The sequence below is a fragment of the Enoplosus armatus genome, chromosome 20 (genome assembly GCF_043641665.1).
Source record: "Enoplosus armatus isolate fEnoArm2 chromosome 20, fEnoArm2.hap1, whole genome shotgun sequence".
NCBI lineage: Eukaryota > Metazoa > Chordata > Actinopteri > Centrarchiformes > Enoplosidae > Enoplosus > Enoplosus armatus.
In genome coordinates, this window is record NC_092199.1 from 982,310 (window position 1) to 1,000,788 (window position 18,479).

The 18,479-nt window shown below is 45.5% G+C and overlaps 1 protein-coding gene across 1 annotated transcript; it reads left to right on the forward strand.

The window, feature by feature from the left end:
* Positions 1-1,756: 1,756 nt before the first annotated feature.
* Positions 1,757-16,528, forward strand: LOC139303112 (poly [ADP-ribose] polymerase tankyrase-2-like). Its single transcript, XM_070926828.1, has 30 exons — positions 1,757-2,102; positions 2,471-2,586; positions 2,680-2,788; positions 3,931-4,026; positions 4,603-4,639; positions 4,803-4,878; positions 5,588-5,682; positions 6,076-6,142; positions 6,667-6,744; positions 7,250-7,358; positions 7,672-7,793; positions 8,065-8,156; positions 8,267-8,345; positions 8,447-8,618; positions 8,867-8,943; positions 9,216-9,361; positions 9,861-10,026; positions 10,141-10,360; positions 10,659-10,768; positions 11,642-11,830; positions 11,974-12,192; positions 12,292-12,305; positions 12,662-12,746; positions 13,338-13,458; positions 13,665-13,762; positions 14,045-14,119; positions 14,324-14,429; positions 14,582-14,768; positions 14,960-15,116; positions 16,466-16,528. Exons 1-30 carry the CDS (start codon positions 1,757-1,759, stop codon positions 16,526-16,528), a joined length of 3,627 nt encoding a protein of 1,208 aa, XP_070782929.1.
* Positions 16,529-18,479: the final 1,951 nt, after the last annotated feature.

The following is an 18,479-nucleotide window of genomic DNA, read 5'->3' on the forward strand; positions in this document are numbered from 1 at the left end:
TCATTATTATTCTTATTCTTATTCATTTAATGGTCATATTTCCTTATATTTGTCCTCCTCGATATATGATTTCTGGTATTTTTCTTAACTCATTCAATAATAATAATAATAATAATAATAATAATATATCCATGAAATGTCAGCCTAACACTCCCATAATAATTCTGTAGGGACGTTTAGTGTCTTTTAACAGAACCTGTATTTTATAGCTCAGAACTTTTCACTACATAGATGTTATTGTCCTGAAATATCAATAATATCAGTGGTGGAAAGTGAGTACATTTACTCATGTACTTTACTAACTTGTACTTGTATTTCACTATTTAAAATACCAACATGTTGAAATATTCTCACGGTTTTCTTCACTTGTTTGAAATGAAGAGTTCGACACTTTGGAAAAGGTGAGAGTTAGATGTTCAGATCGATGCCGCTCTCATGTCTGAACAGTGAATATAAGCTACAGCCAGCAGCCGGTTAGCTTAGCTTAGCATAAAGACTGGAAACCGGGAGAAACAGCTAGCCTGGCTCTGTCCAAAGGTAACCGAGTCCACCTGTCAGCAGCTCTACAGCTGATTAGCATGTTGTATCTGGTTTGTTAAATCAACACAAAATCAAAATGTCCAAACAACAAGTTGCGGTTTTACTGGAGGTTATAGATCTACGTCTTGGCCGGGGGCAGTGACTTCCTGGAGTGTACTGACTCCTCTGCTAGCTGTTCCCTGCTGTTTCCAGCCTCTATGCTAATGTAGCAGGTTGATGTGTGTGTCATGTGAATTTCACCAAAACATTCATTTTGGTTTAATCTCCTGTGTGTGTGTGTGTGTGTGTGTGTGTGTGTGTGTGTGTGTGTGCGTGTGGAGACGCGTTCAGCGTAATGACGTGGGCGCGCGCGCTCCGGTCAAGGCCGTTTGTAACGTGACCGGAAGTAAGTTGTGTTTGGCTCCGTGATATAAAAGTTAAAAGTTGTGATCTGAACGTGACTAAACTGCTGCATCTTGTCTGATATAATCTCCTAAATAAACCTGCAGGGGTTTGAGTTGGCTAGTTTTAATGAGCTGTATCTGAAGGGAACAGCTAGCGTTAGCATGCTAACTTAGCTTCGTCACTCCAGCGACGTCGTCCGCCATTAAACGGCGTTTATTTTGTTATTTTGTTCTTTTCACAGCCGCGTTTATCACACGCAGCTCGTGGTTCTGTCTCTTGTGTGTCACTACAGGTACGGAGATGTTCATTTCAAAAAAAGAGGTGTTTTATGTTGATGTGTGGGTCTATCCTCTGTTTACAGTAGACTAGATGATCATCCATCCAGAAGTGCTGTAAATGTTGTATGTGCAATACTGAGCTTCTGTTCTCTAATAAGATAATGAAATATGGGTTTTCTGATTGCCGATTTGATTTGATTTAATGTATTATTATTTTGAGATGTTTTTCTTGTGGGCTGTATCATTTTATTATAACTTTGTGATTCATGTGAACTTGTAATTTAATATATTTAATATTATTATTTAATTGTAACGTATTTAAAAAAAAAAAATAGAAAAACAAGCCGTTTCTAACATGACCGGAGGATAGCCACGTTTGGCAGACACACACCCGGCTCATGGTTCACTACAGCTGCCAGTAAAGACCAGAAACCCAGTGCTGCTTCGTGCCTTCCTTGTGCTCTACAGAACACAACACACTCACAGGTTACACTAAGCTAAGCTAAGCTAAGCTCTCCCATCTCTTTGCAGGGTACCGGAGCTCCTGGTCCTGCATGGCCTCAGTAGCTGCAGGGTTCTGGGGTTCTGCCTCCTGCTGCTCGCACTCCAAACTCTCCAGAACCGGCAGTCTGAAACTGGGACCAGGTCGCTCACCGCCGCCCATGTCGTCCGGCCGGAGATGTTCGGGTGCGTCGGGTCTCGGGGGCGGAGCCGTGTCCCCACGGCCCGTGTTGGCAGAGGTGGTGGAGCCAGACGGGGGGTCAGGGGAGGCCCACAGGGAGCTGTTCGAGGCCTGTCGGAGCGGAGACCTGGAGCGAGTTCGTGAAGTGGTGACGGCCAAGAACGTGAACAGCCGGGACACAGCGGGGAGGAAGTCCACACCGCTGCACTTTGCTGCAGGTGAGACTGGTGAGGTCTTACAAATGTGACAGTATCCAGAATAAAAGCTGTGATCATCTCTCACTCTCTGTACCAATGCTGATCATGGGAAGGTTTTCACTTTCATTTCCATCAGTAAAACCAAAGTCAACCAAAGAGTTAAATAAACATTTGAACACAAATGACGTTTGCTGTCGGTGCTTCTCCTTGATGATAACGGTTTCCTCCCTGTAAAGACTCCAGTTGCCGCAGCGCTCTGCTTTACTGTAAATGTACTGAATAATTTATTGTGATAGAACAAAACGAGACACAAAGGCGTCCAACAGCGTATGAATAATGAAGTACAGGACTTCTGACAATCATCCAGGTGTCTCTCTCTGTCTCCTCAGGCTTCGGTCGTAAAGACGTCGTGGACTTCCTCCTCCAGAACGGAGCCAACGTCCACGCCAGGGACGACGGAGGGCTGATATCCCTCCACAACGCCTGCTCCTTCGGCCATGCTGAGGTACGGTGCCCCCCCTCCAGCCTCCACCTGCTGACTGTTTCCCTTCAAGCTTCAGAGACCTTTACAGTCCTGTGTTCTGTTGTTTTGGTGTAGGTGGTGAGCCTGTTGCTTCGCCACGGGGCGGACGCAAACTCCAGAGACAACTGGAACTACACTCCACTTCACGAGGCAGCGATCAAGGGCAAGATAGACGTGTGTATAGGTACAAACACACTCGCACTGCACAAACACCTACACACACTAGTATTGGCAGAACAACCTGCTACCTTTTAAATAGAAAAACTGAGAATCAGAGCTGACTGGGAACTTTTGTTTTTGTGTTTGGACCCTTTTCATCCACCATCCAATCACCTCATTCCACTCACCTGAGCTTCCCCACCCACCTCTCCACCTGCGCCTCGTTCCCTCATCAGCCACGGCCCACATCACCAAGAGGCTCGTGGCCTATTTCACATGAAGGTCTCTTGATAAGTTGAATAAGTGCCACGGCTACTTTTACAAAAAACTGTGTCTCCATTACAAAGTTTGTCCACCAGAGAGCGCCGTCATGTTTATATTTACACCACAGTGTCAGCATGCATCTCAACACAATTCTTTAATGAAAGACAAAGGAGTCGTATCAAGGTTGTTTGTACGTTTTTAAACTGTCAAATGTTCAATGTCAGTCGGGTTCACCTGTAGCATGTCTGTAACCCTTCAACACAAAGTCTGAACTGAGTGATTAACACAAAGACTACAGCAGCACATATAATAAATAATATAATAATAATAATATAATAAATACACAGATAGGGAAAATAAAATGTTTAATAAACCACAAAACACTCTACATGAGCAAGTTTTAACTGGTTGTTAACTATAACAAGGTCCCCATAAAGACCTATAAAAGCAGTATTAAGAACAGCGCTCTAAATACAGCATACCAGGGATTCAACAAGTCTCTCTTGACATGTTGTCAACCTGATAGACGTTATAAAACAGACAAATTCTCTCATAGATTTGCTGTGAGGAGTCGCGTCAAGTGTCCCTCTTTAATTAAGGCTTTTAGAATCCACCTGTGAGAGAACCTCTTCTTCGTTGGTGTCACTATCTTCCACCTCCCTGCTCTTCTCCAGCACTGTTACCACATTTAGGTGACACCAAGCAGCCCAGTGTTTTATTTAGTTTTTTCTCATGTCCATGCAGGACATCATGGACACCTGTGGAGGTTTTAACAGACAGGTGAAAAAGCAGCATTATGTTGTTCATGTTGTGTGTGTGTGTGTGTGTGTGTGTGTGTGTGTGTGTGTGTGTGTGTGTGTGTGTGTGTGTGTGTGTGTGTGTGTGTGTGTGTGTGTGTGTTAGTGTTGCTGCAGCATGGTGCCCAGCCCATCATCAGGAACACAGACGGGCGAACCGCTCTGGATCTAGCAGAACCGCCCACCAAAGCAGTACTGACAGGTGAGGAGGCTGGTCCTCACAATGATAGCACAGCCCACTTGTGCACAGTTTTATGCTTACGTGTTTTTTGTGTGTTTAAATCCACGACTTTGTTCAGCTGTCAGACGGACGGCCAGAACATTCATGGTGCCCAGAGGATGAATCCTACTGCATGCTAACACGCTAAACTAAGCTGGTGAACATGGTGCATTATACCTGCTAAACGTCAGCATGTTAGCATTGTCACTGTGTTAGCATTTAGCATGCTGACGTTAACATTTAGCTCAAAGCACCACTGTCCCCAAACTAGCATGGCTGTTGTTAAAGAGGCTTTTACACAGCGTCATGATGTAACTGACTATCATTAAATATACAGACTTAACGGTTCGACCACTTGAACCTTTAGTATTGATCTTTGTCTTAGCATCTGTTTCTTTCTTTTCTCATAGTGTTGCTTTGAGCTTGTCCTGGTTCAGTTTGAACCTCAGAAAAGAAAAAGATGATCAGTGTTGTTTTCACAGAAATGATGGTAAACGTTGATTGTTCCATTTATTACATATTTTGTTAGATTTTTTTTTTTTTTTTACTGTTTTTCAGGTGAATACAGAAAAGATGAGCTTCTGGAAAGTGCAAGGTACAGTAGTGTCAGTTTAATGTCACAGTCTGAGTGGAAGTCAGTGGATTTATAATGAAATGAATTCTGACTGAGAAAGTTACAGACACGTCTGAATGGTTCGATATCATCGGAGCTTAAACCGTTAGTCGATTGATCCAACATGATGCTGACGTCCCCACAGGAGCGGTGATGAGGAGAAGCTGAAGGCTCTGCTGACGCCGCTCAACGTCAACTGTCACGCCAGCGATGGACGAAAGGTGAGTCGTCTTTTTCTTCGTCCAGCTGGTTATATTTCAGTCACAGAGACACTTCTCTTTGCCTCAAAACTAAACCGAAGACAGACTTTGTAAAACAGAGACCACTGTCTGTGATGTCTCCATCAATGACCCAACAAGTAATGCAGATGTTGCTGGCTGCCGTCTTTGTTTGGGTCTCATTGTGTGGAGCTGTACAGCAGCTAAAGGTTGATGACAACATGTATATCCATATATCGGCTCAACTGTATCACTTGAATTATGTTGCTTGAAAACTAGCAGAGAAGTTGTAACAGCTAGCTAAAAGTAATTTATAAATGGTTGATTATGTTGGGGGGGGTGGAAGGGGGGGTGTCGATGAAGGGTTACTTGAGTTCATCTGCAGGCCTTTGGGGGGTACATGAGATAAAAAAGGTCACAGCAGGATGAAGGAGTCTTCAGAGGTTTCAGAGTCACTGTCCTGCTGGCAGAGGACCAGATGTGGTTCGGCTCTTGCCTGTATGTGTCGGATTTAGGAGGTCTGGATTTTGGCCATTTTGTGCTGGGATTCAGTTCCAGTTAGCAGGTGGTGTCAGTGTAAATTCTGCCATACGTCCAGACAAGCGGGGTTAGGGCGCCGTTGGGTGGAGCAGTTTGGGTTGCCGTGGTTACCCCTTTGAGTGTCCTGCGTCCTGACTGTAATCATCAGCGAGCCGTTGATTTGTTGTTTCAGTCGACGCCGTTACACCTGGCAGCCGGATACAACCGCGTCAAGACGGTCCAGCTGTTACTGCAGCACGGGGCTGATGTGCACGCCAAGGACAAGGGGTAAGACAGTGTGTGTGTGTGTGTGTGTGTGTGTTGCTATCTTTGTGAGGACCACTGTCACTTTTAAGCCATCGCTGTGAGGACACTTTGGTCAGTCTGCACTTATTCAAAAGTCTGTTTGAAGGTTCAGGTCAGAACCAGGTTTAGGTTAGGGTCAGGGTCTACATAGTTTGAGTGGTTTTTGAAGGCTTATAAAAGCTGTAAAAACTCAAAAGAGGATGATTTTATTTTTGACAATTCTTGCGTCTTTTTTGGGGAATATTAACTATTAAATAAAAACATTACCCAAAAGGCCTTATTCCTTTCAGACTCTATTAGCAGCAGCAGTATTAGAGGCAGTGGTAGTGGTACTCGTAGTAGTAAGAGTAGTATGTGGTGTGCTCTGTGTTTCAGGGATCTGGTTCCGCTTCATAACGCCTGTTCATACGGCCACTATGAAGTCACCGAGCTGCTGGTGAAGGTGAGTCTGCTTTGTTTTATATTCTCTTCTTTTTATTCTTCATCACTTTATTGACCTAATATTGGTATAATTGTACTGTTGTTATTTCTGTATATGCACAAGCTACTGCATGTCAGTCACTTTTTATTATTTTTCCTGTTAAAGGTTGTTTTAAAGTTTTTTTTTGTCTTTTATACAGAACCAAAATGATCTGTGTGTGAGGTGGAGCTATGTGTGTTTCTGTTCATTTGTTTCTTTATTTGTCCAAATACATTGCGCTTCCTGTGGCTTCTTCACAATAAAAGCCACCCTGTGTTTGTTTAGTTGAAGTGTTTTCATGTGAGGCAGCAGCAGTAGCACATGTTGTGTTAGCATTAGCAGCATCTTAATCCAGCTCTGACAGGAACATGAAATAAATAACAGTAACGCTGGATTACACGCTGACTGACCATCATCCAGATCATTAACAATGAAAACTACTACATAGATATATAAACGCACAGCTTTCCTGGCTTTGAACCAACAAAGTGTGTCTCTGTGTTCAGCACGGAGCCTGTGTTAATGCCATGGACCTGTGGCAGTTCACTCCTCTCCACGAAGCTGCCTCCAAGAACCGTGTGGAGGTACAGTACGATGCTTCTCTAACTCACATGTTCCTCCAGCAGTGGGATTTACTGCCATCCACACAGGAGTCAGTCTGAGCTGAGGTCTTATTTTAACACCATCAGGAGTCTCTGAACTGGACTCTGCAGTGAGTCCTGTAGTCCAGAAGATGAAAATGTCTAAAGTTTACAGTCAGACTCATTACACAACTTATCACAGACTTACTTACTTTAGAACTTGTACATCGTTTCACTTCATCTCAGAGTTGACGCTGAATGTTGTTGTCTTGTTGACTATTTCTGTCAGATAGTTTTAGTGTTAAATGTAGGTATTGTATGAAAATATTCAGCTGCAGTTTATTTGGTATAAAGTGGGAAAAAACTCATAAGACAAAAGCATGTGATTATCATCTTATTTTCTGTATTAATGCAGAACCACATTCATAAATCCTATGAAGTTAGTGTCGCTGCGTCCAACCAGCCACAGCAGAGATGACTAACTGATTGTACCTGTGTTTGTGTGCAGGTGTGTTCCCTCCTGCTGAGCTACGGAGCCGACCCCACCTTCCTCAACTGTCACAATAAAAGCTCCATCGACCTCGCTCCCACATCGCAGCTGAAAGAACGGCTGGCCCGTACGTCCTGTTCGTCTCAGCCGCTGTGTGTCGTAAATACGGACACATGGTTTCCACTTCTTCTCAAAGTCATAACTCAGTCAAATGTAAACACACAGACATCGTAAACATACATCCAGTAGAATTCAGTCTTCACAGTGTGTCAGGATCGCTGAGAAACGTCCGTGAATCTGTTTAGAAATGATATAAAAAGGCGCTCGTACCTTCAGATCTCGTCTGTTCCCTCCCCTGATGTGTACCTGTGAGACCAGGTGTCTGTGCTTCACATCATCATGTAGTATTTGACTCAGTTGTCCTCGTGGATCTTTGACAGATGAGTTCAGAGGTCACAGTCTGCTGCAGGCGGCCAGGGAGGCCGACGTGCTGCGAGTCAAGAAGCATCTGAGTCTGGAGACCATCACCTTCAAACACCCGCTCACTCAGGAGACCGCCCTGGTAAGACTGCTCATTTATAGACATGCATGAGGAAGAAATTCATATATGTGTATATATATGTGCATTCATATATGTGTGTGCTGTCTGCTCCACTTGCATCTGTCATGTTCTTAAAGCTGAAATATAAACATGCTAAGATTCAAGAGACATGTTTGTTATTGTTTTACATTCTGAAGTAATAAAACTGACAAACTAAAAGCCACCCTGGAGAACTGGAGGGTTTTAAACTGGTGTTTACTGAAAACAAACAGGTATATGTGTGTATTTACAGCATTGTGCGTCAGCCTCTTTAAACCCGAAGAGGAAACAAGTGTGTGAACTTCTGCTGAGGAGGGGGGCCAACGTCAACGAGCAGGCGAAGGAGTGAGTTTCATTTTGGTTTTGTTTACAGACGCACAAAACAGAAGAGAAACAAAAAGAAAGTGATGTCACTGCGTCCCTGAGCATGTTGTGATGTCACTGTCCTCCCTCAGCCTGACGGCCCCCCTCCACCTGGCCTCAGAGAAAGCCCATAATGACGTCATCGAGGTGTTGGTCAAACATGAAGCCAAGGTCAGCACCAAGAACCAACCTTTAACCTTTGATCCATTAAAACAACGACAAACATCTTAACAGAGAAACAGGTGAGGCTGACACCCCCCCCCTCCCTCCAGGTGAATGCGGTGGATCACCTCGGGCAGACTGCGCTGCATCGAGCTGCTCACTGCAGACACCTGCAGACCTGCAGACTGCTGCTGAGCACCGGCTGCGACCCGCTGCTCACGTCACTGCAGGGAGTGTCACCTTCACAGCTGGGCAATGAGAGCGTGCAGGAGATACTGCAAGGTGTGCTGGGATTTCCCCCCTGAGTGCTGTAAACTCTCCTACCCTCCCAGATCATTATTTTTACGATAACAGCATTTACTTCTAACAAATCATTACAGTTAAAATAGCTCAAACTGATGGTCAGAACAATCTACTGAATGTGTATCCAGAACCAGAGGCTCCCCTCACTTCATCATCATCATCGCCTGGGTTCATTGATCGGTGTTTGTTATTTTATGGTTTTATATCTGTTTGTCTCTCAACCCAAGGAGCTCTGATGGGGAACTCCGACGTCGACCGGCAGCTGCTGGAAGCCTCCAAAACAGGAGACCTGGAAACTGTCAAGGTAGTTTACATCTGGAGGACAGAAACAGCTTCTTTATTTACTGATAACATTCATGAGTGAGTAACATGATCAAACTGAGACAATCTAAAGTCATTTCTACTCCGAGAGGCCTGTCGGATGGATGTTATAAATGAGGGAAACAGAAAAACCCCAAAAGAAGCTTCACAGTGAGTTACTGACGTCTGCTGACACCTAAATATTGTTCATTTCTTTCTCTTTTTCTTGTCTCTCCTGGTTCCTCGACCCCTTCGCTCTCTCTGTCCACGTTGTAGAAGCTCTGCACGATGCAGAACGTGAACTGCAGGGACGTGGAGGGTCGACAGTCGACGCCGCTTCACTTCGCCGCCGGCTACAACCGGCTGGCCGTCGTCCGGTTCCTGCTGCAGCACGGAGCCGACGTTCACGCCAAGGATAAAGGGTGGATAAGTTCTTTACGTTCTTCCTGTTGCCTCTGTTCTCATGTTGAGTGTTTCTTCACTGTGACAAAACTCTCTCAGTCAAACAAAGTGTGTCAGAATCAAAAACAAAATCCAAGAATGCAACAAAAAGGCAACCGTGACCTCCTCAGACACTCTTCTTCTAGTGTTGCAACTCATTCTATTCTGGGAAATGAAATGAAGGTCCTGCTGCTGGTCATTTCTCAGTGGCTTATTTAACTTAACATGGAGAAGCAGCATTTAGTCCCTGAGCAGCAGAGACCTGGAACAATCCTCCACAGGATATCTCTGATGCTCTGAGCCTTTAATACTCTTCGTGAACCATCTCACCCTCCTGTTCTGTCTTTATGTCTCTGTTCTTAACTTTTAAACTTCCTGCAAACTTTCTGTTCTTTTAATTGGCATTTAAATGTTGTTGTGCAGTTTTCCGTCTGTTTTTCTGTTGTGAATGCATTATTTAAAGCCCCCTCTCTCTCTCAGAGGTCTGGTTCCGCTCCATAACGCCTGTTCGTACGGTCACTATGAAGTGGCCGAGTTGTTGGTCCTTCACGGCGCTGTGGTCAACGTGGCTGACCTCTGGAAGTTCACACCGCTGCACGAAGCTGCAGCCAAGGGCAAATACGACATCTGTAAACTGCTGCTGCAGGTGCACACACACACACACACACACTAACATGGACTTGTGGTCAGAGGTAAACCTGGACAGGTGAGCGTTTGTTGTGGCAGGTAAAAGCTCTCTTATGATTCATGTCATCTCTAGCACGGTGCCGACCCGACCCGGAAGAACCGGGACGGTAACACCCCTCTGGATCTGGTGAAGGACGCCGACATGGACATCCAGGACCTGCTGAGGGGAGACGCTGCCCTGCTGGACGCCGCCAAGAAAGGCTGCCTGGCCCGAGTGAGGAAACTCTGCATACACGACAACGTCAACTGTAGGGACACACAGGGGAGACACTCCACACCGCTGCACCTGGCAGGTACACAAATGCACACAAGACGAGACAAAATGTCCTCCCTGTCCAGGTCTGAGTTCCCTGCAGACTGTGAGGTTATTGAAAATGTATTTGGTTTAACTCTGCAGTGTGTTGCCGTGAACCAGGCATACAGGCATTTCTGTCTGTACAGGCTTTGAAGCAGTACAGACAGAAATGAAAACATTAATTTTCAGTCATGTACATAACTTTCTCTGTGTGTGTGTGTGTGTGTGTGTGTGTGTGTGTGTGTGTGTGTGTGTGTGTGTGTGTGTGTGTGTGTGTGTGTGTGTGTGTGTGACAGCGGGCTATAATAACCTGGAGGTGGCGGAGTACCTTCTGCAGCACGGAGCTGAAGTCAACTCTCAAGATAAAGGAGGACTGATTCCTCTGCACAACGCTGCCTCCTACGGGGTGAGGAGGGGATAACACACACACACACACACACACACACTCACACTCACACTCACACTCTCTCACACACACACACACACACACACACACACACTCACACTCACACTCACACTCTCTCACACACACACACACACACACACGTGTAGCTAGTAAGCAGACCTTGAGTGAATTTTGGCACTGCAGTGACTGAATGTGTTTTTTAGTTAATCACCATATTGTCTGTAAGAACACTTGTACACTTTCTGTTTTGGCTGAAATGACTGACTGCTTTAACTTGAGGACTGATTCATTTGCACACACACACACACACACACACACACACAGTCATAGTGTCCTCTGGTTGATGAGCTGCTGATTGAAGAGACGGAAAGTGGACACCAACACACACACCAGTGATGAGGAGTGTGTGTGTGTGTGTGTGTGTGTGTGTGTGTGTGTGTGTGTGTGTGTGTGTGTGTGTGTGTGTGTGTGTCTGTGTCTGTGTCTGTGTCTGTGTGTGTGTGTGTGTGTGTGTGTCTGTGTGTGTAGCTCTCCAGGCCTTTTGTTCAGTCAGATCAGTTGATTAAAACAGAGACCTTCATTTTCTATTCACCTCTCTTTATCTCTCAGCTCTTCCATTTGCTCTCTTATTTTTATCATTTCTGGTTCCTGTTTTGTGTCTTTGCTCGCCTGCCTGGTAGTTTGGGTGCTCAGGTGGGAGGAGAGGAGCAGACAGGTGAGAGCTGGTGGTATTGAGCTGGAAAATGTGTTTTAGACTTTGAGAATACAAACTGCGGCTGGACACAGACCGTGTGAAAAGCAGTCCAAGAGTGAAACCTGTTATTGATCAGAACGTCTCCGATCATCCATCATTGTCTTGTTTTGCTCTTCCAGCACGTAGACGTGGCCGCTCTGCTCATCAAATACGACGCCTGCGTCAACGCCACGGATAAGTGGGCGTTCACTCCGCTGCACGAGGCCTCTCAGAAGGGCCGGACGCAGCTGTGTGCCCTCCTATTGGCTCACGGTGCAGACCCCACCCTCCGAAACCAGGAAGGACAGTCGCCGCTGGACCTGGTCACGGTCCGTGTTGTGCTGATTTAAAGGGACAGTCCACCATAAAACATAAAATACTGACAGTACTACTCACAGTACTACTGTTCTCTTCGTTCTTCTTACTAATAGCCCATCCTTCTTCTCCACTCCTCTTCCTCGTCCTCCTGCAGGCTGATGATGTTCGGGCTTTGCTAACAGCAGCCATGCCTCCCTCTGCTCTCCCCGGCTGTTATAAACCTCAGGTCATCAGCACAGTGGTGTCGGCCTCTGGTTCTCCACCCGACACCGTGGTCCCACCACTCCTCTCCTCTTCCTCCTCCTCCTCCTCTTCTGGTCCTAACACCTCAACAGCAGCTTCGACCGCCAGCAACACCACCGCTGCTACTAATGCTTCAAATTCGCCGCCTTCACCACTGCCATCGTCTTCGTCGCCCCCTGCGTTTCCTGAGACGCCGGCGCTGCTGTCGGTGGCCGAAGGCGCTGAGAAGAAAGAGGAAGGTGAGTGATGAGGAGGGACAGTTAGAAACGACCCGTGTGACTTCCTGAATGATTCATGGGAGTGATTCTGATCTCTCGTTAAGGTCTGGATCTGAGTTTAGGCAAATAAAAGAACTGATTAAAAGAGTTCTTCACAGATTCAGCATCACAGTCCAGTAACATCTCAAGATGGACATTTAAAGAAGACAGAAACGAGTAAAATCGATGAACCAGAGACATCGTCTTTATTTACAACCACAGCCACAGCCAGCTTGTTCTGGTCTGAAGAAGAAAACTGATATTGACGCTGATATTTTTAAACAAACATGGCTTTGTTTACAAGAAATTATGCCATCAAATTATGTGTGTGCGTGTGTGTGTGGTTCCAGGAGTTGAGCTCAGTATCTGTCAGTTCTTGAAGAACCTGGGACTGGAGCATCTCCTGGAGATCTTCAACAGAGAGCAGGTGAGATCATCAGCACATTCCACTGAGTTTCACGCAGGTTTCACGTCCTCCTTCATGCAGAGCTCTTTGCATTTCCTGTTGCAGGAAGACAACAGTGGTCACAGCGCTTTACTGTAACATGGTCCTCGCGTGTCTGGTGAAATAAAATGAACAATGTCTTTAATATCTGATTTTCAGCTGATTCATTCTGATGAATAAATTCACAATTTTATTTTTGTTTTTTAAAAATAAAGAAAGAATTATGAAGTTTATAATCTCATTGGTCCTCTTTTTACATTTAGGAACAGCAGTTGAAATTTCTAAAATAAAACATTTAAACAGCTCCATCCATCCAAACAAGAGTGAACAAGTGAAATGTGAAGAAACAAACAAGATGAAATGATCTGATGTTGCAGATTTTGCTCTCTGACTTCAGAGAAGCTGGTGACTGAAGAGCGACTGTGGCAGTAAAATATGCAGATGTTGTTGGTTCAGACATTAAAGCTGCAGTCAGTGATTTTCTGGCCACTTGGGGGCAGCAGAACAAGCTGTAAACAAGCTGTAAATTTGACAACTTCCATACATTGTGTGTGTGTGTGTGTGTGTGCACAGATCACTCTGGATGTGCTGGTGGAGATGGGTCACCGCGAGCTGAAGGAGATCGGCATCAACGCCTACGGACACAGACACAAGATCATCAAAGGAGTGGAGAGGCTCATCAGCGGGCCGCAGAGTGAGGACACACACACACACACACACACACACACACACACACACACTTAAAGGCACTCTTAAACACACACACACTTAAACACCCTACAAATCATGTCTTCCTGTGGCTGTTAAATACAAAAAAAAGAAGCGGTGTGTTGATAATAATCTTGATCTGTGTGTGTGTGTGTGTGTGTGTGTGTGTGTGTGTGTGTGTGTGTGTGTCAGGTCTGAACCCTTACCTGACGTTGAATACAGCGAACAGTGGAACGATCTTGATCGACCTCGCAGCCGACGACAAGGAGTTCCATTCAGTGGAGGAGGAGGTTCTTTCACTATTTGTACTGATAATATTAATAATGATATTAATAATAATAATGGTGATGATGAATACTTCCTCCTGAGTGTCACTACACTTTTGGTTGTTCTGTGTGTTTGAGCGGGCATGACTAAATGGTTCATGTAATGTTTGCTGTGTTTGTTGGGTCATTTCCAGATGGTTGCTAAGGTGGTTGCTAAGGGGTTGATGAATGATGCATCTTGCCGACGTAGGACCGGTTGTTGGAGCTTCAGATTTCACAGATGAACACTTTGTTTGTTTCGATCAGATGCACAGGACGATCAGAGAGCACCGAGACGGCGGCCATGCTGGAGGAGTCTTCAACAGATACACGCTGGTCAAGGTAGCAAGCTAATGCTAACGTCAACATGCTCACAGCGACAATGCTAACATGCTGATGTTTAGCAGGTATAATGTTTGCAAGTCGTAGCGTGCTAACGTGTTTAATGCTAACATAATGAGCAGTCAGCACAAAGTACAGCTGAGGCTGACGAGTCATTAGCTTTGCAGGTATTTGATCCAAAAAACAAAATATTGTCTGTTTCAGATTCAGAAGGTCTGCAACAAGAAGCTGTGGGAGAGGTACACCCACCGCAGGAAGGAGGTCTCAGAGGAGAACCACAACCACTCCAACGAACGCATGCTGTTCCACGGTCAGAATATAACAGCAGTATGAGAAGTAGCAGCAGCAGTGATTGTTGTCACAGTATTGACTAGTGGTTGCAGTAGCAGTACTAGCAGTAGCAGTAGTAGTAGTATTCCCAGTAGTGTTTGCACTAATTGTAGTGTACCTGTCCCCCCTCAGGCTCTCCCTTCGTCAACGCCATCATCCATAAAGGTTTTGACGAGCGTCACGCCTACATCGGCGGGATGTTCGGCGCTGGGATCTACTTCGCCGAGAACTCGTCAAAGAGCAACCAGTACGTCCACGGGATCGGAGGAGGGACGGGCTGCCCGCTGCACAAAGACCGGTCCTGCTACGTCTGCCACAGGTACAGGACTCAGGACCCCACCTGCTCACGTTTTATTCTTAAACCCCTAAAGACGTCAACTCATCTCGCCTGAGTGGAGTTGCAGATATGAAATAAAGTTCAACCTTCAGGCGATATGTCCTGAAGTCTGTCTGCTGAGTTCTGACTATAAATGTACTTTATGTGGCTTTTGCTGTTGTTGTTCCTCGCAGGCACCTGTTGTTCTGCAGGGTGACTCTGGGGAAGTCCTTCCTGCAGTTCAGCGCCATGAAGATGGCTCACTCTCCGCCGGGTCACCACTCGGTCACCGGCAGGCCGAGTGTGAACGGGCTCGCTCTGGCCGAGTACGTCATCTACAGAGGAGAGCAGGTCAGAAACCCTTTTTTTATCGTACCACGTGTCATTTGTTGCTTTAAATGGTTCACAAGTGTTTCCTAGATATGATGACCTTTCGCTCCTCCTTGTCTGTTGCTGCTGGAAAAGAAAAAAGACTTCATCATCAGAACTTATTTGTGGTCTACTGCACACGTTGGAGGGAGGTGTTTGAGTGCCGTCATGAAAATTTGAAAAATAACTTCCCTGCTAAAACGAGTCTATTTCATCTTTGATGGACAAAGCTGAAATATTCACACGATCTGAACATCCACGTTTGCTTGTTGTTGACTTCCAGGTTTTATCTTTTTGAAAACACGGGACTCAGTTTTATATATCCTCCACCTTCTTATCTCTGTTGACAGGACAAAAGATGGGAATAAGTGAGTGATAAATGCGTTTTACCTGTATTTACCTCTACAACAGAGAGAAGTGGTCTTATTCCCGGCGTGTGTACCTGTTTTGATAAATGCAGCATGTTTTGAAATGAATGCATCAGAGTTATGAGTGTAGCCTTTGTTTATGTCAGCCTGCACCTCACTAACACCGTCAGTGACACCCAACACTTCCTTCACAGATGTTTCAGGTAAAATCCTCCCCGCCTCACTCAAATAATAATGGAGACATTACTTTATGTTGACAGGCAGGTTCAGGCTCGACCTTTGACCCTTCAGCTGTGCTCTCCTACACAGACGAGCAGGACGGCGGATAGTCGCCGTGTAGGTGGAGCGGTTCAGTTTGTGCTCAGACGGGTGGACGTGTGATGTCTTCTGCTGAGACCGATCGCTGTTCAGAAGTGGCACTTCACAGTCCGCCGTGACGAGATGTCCACTCGAGCAATCAGCGGTGCCATTAGTGTGAGAGATTACATGCGGCGGTCGGCGTCGAAGCTGCCAGCTGCAGAGCAGCAGGACGCATTAAAGCAGAGCTGCTCTTCGCTCAGTCACATTATCACGTTTTCTGGCTCGAAAGTCTGCGAAGTCAAAACCCCCGACAGTAATTCTGCGGGGAGGTTCATGTGTGACCGCCCCGACCTCGACGATTAGACCTGATACAAAACCACATAACACGACGTGAAATCCTCCTCAACGACAACAAGGTCGCGTCAAAGTCTGCTCCCCTGTCAAACTGGCCCCCCCTTACCTTAAAGGAACAGTGGAACAGTTTGGGGATTTTAGTTTAGCAGGAAGCTAGTGTGGTTGTTGTTGTTGTGTAGCAGGCTGCTGATTGGCTCACTGTGACCGTCTGCTCTGCCTGTGATTGGCTGTATTGAAATATGGTCATCAAGACACCCGGTGTCTGTGTTCGTTACTGAGTGTCAGTGAACGCCTCTCTGCCGCCCACAGGCCTATCCAGAGTACCTGATCACCTACCAGATCATGAAGTCTGACGAGTCTGCAGACGGATGAGGAGGAGGAGGAGGAGGAGGATGAAGATGGAGCCTTTGCATCACTAACTGCATGCACAAAGACAAACTTTATTTATACGATGTATGAGACATGTTGATGTTTTTGTTGCTGTGTTTTCTATCGTTTGTTTTTATGCACTTTATTAACGAGTCGTGTCATGACGTCATGTGACTGTTGATTTTGTCCGTTTGTCACTAAAACTGTCGTCCAGTGATTTCAGGGTTCAGGATGAGTCACTTTCATCACGTCAGTGAGACGCCGAAGCTTCACAAGCTGTCGGCTGGAAATCTGGGAGTTATCCACTCACCTGGACTACACACCTGTGGGCCGGCTGGACTGCCAGTACCTGGAGGCTGCTCAGCGTCCTACTCCATATTTTTTGTGTTATTTCACACACTCTTTGCACTGTTTAGTTTTTTTAAAAAGTTGTCGACTAAATTTCGAACACAAAAGAAACCCTAAATGGGACTTTTCAAATTCAAATCTTCAGACAGCTCGTTTCTGGACCAGCAGGCCTTCCTTTTAATTCTCCCAGAATGCTTTTAAAGAGTTTCTAAACTCGAGGATGGCAGAATGATCTTGAGCCGTACAGCGACATGTTGTTTTTAAACCCAAGTATAACCCTAACCCTACCACAATATAAACCGTCTCTGAACTCATTGTCTGTCCAGCAGGAGACTCACTGATGTGGTTGAAAGTGACTCATCCCTTCTGAAGAGCTCAGTCTCTCCAAAAACAACTCTATGTGTTGCCTGGCAACGTCCTAACGAGGTGAAGTATTCATTATGTTGTGTGTACTTATTTTTTTGTACAAGCATGTTGGTTTATTAACATTTGTAATGTGAAAAAAAGTATCTGTGCTTGTGTTTCTGAGGCGGTCTGAAGAGCTGGTTTTCTCTTTCTGAATCAGCCTTCATGAACCGCGGCCTCTGATTGGCTCGTGTCGTGGTGATCAGCCAGTTTGAGCGGCTTGAGCCTCTTTTCAACAAGTACAAACGCACAAACATGTTTTTTCCACTGCAGGCGTCCATGCTGCGCCCACACCGACCCAGACTGGTACCAGGACCCAGACTGGTACCAGGACCCAGACTGGTACCGGACTGACGGAGTACGTCTCCTGTGCAGTGATATTTCTGTCGTCGTGCTCATTGAGCGCTGCCAGTCAGATCTGTGTTAGCTGGATGAAGAAGTTGCGCGGGTTGTTGTAAATCGTTCATACAGAAATACAAACTCTTATATCCACATATTTCTCGGACAAACGTTGTCCCGCGACTTATTGGTTATGGAAAGATTATATAAAACGTTCGACTGAGTAGTTAAGGGTTAGCTTAGCACGACGCCCACCAAAAACATTCTCCACTGATGAACCAGTACGTCAGACAGAAATCATAAAACTTGTCCTGAACAGAAAAACACTTTGTTGCTCCGCTGTAGCTTTGTTTTGTTTTTTAGCGTATGTGCTATATCTGGCCATTTTCTTATTTTCTGAAAGTTGTTGCTATTTAGCCTTTGAAGCTACAGTTAGCTTCCTCCGGGCTAATGCTGCATTCACGTGATGTAGGAAGAACTGGAAAAACTGAGAGAACTGGAAACAGACTGTTGTTCTGAGCTTTCACCATTCAACATGGTTACCCCCATCACATCAGATAGATGATAATGTTTTTTATCTTTCATATCTGTAGCAGCTTGTTAACAAGAGAAACCACATATAAACTTTATTAGTATTGAGTTTCATTTAGATACACTGCCATCAATGGAGGCAGCCATTTTGCCCCCAGTTTGTTGACACTTATCACATCTGTCAGAAATCCCCGACATCTCTGACGCAGAACGTTTCTCACCACCAGGCTGCTGTTAACTTACTTAGTTGTTGTGGTCGTTGGAGTCCCTGAACTCTCCAGATAACTCAGTCATTGATCAGTCTGTGAGCTCAAACCTCAGTTGCTGACGT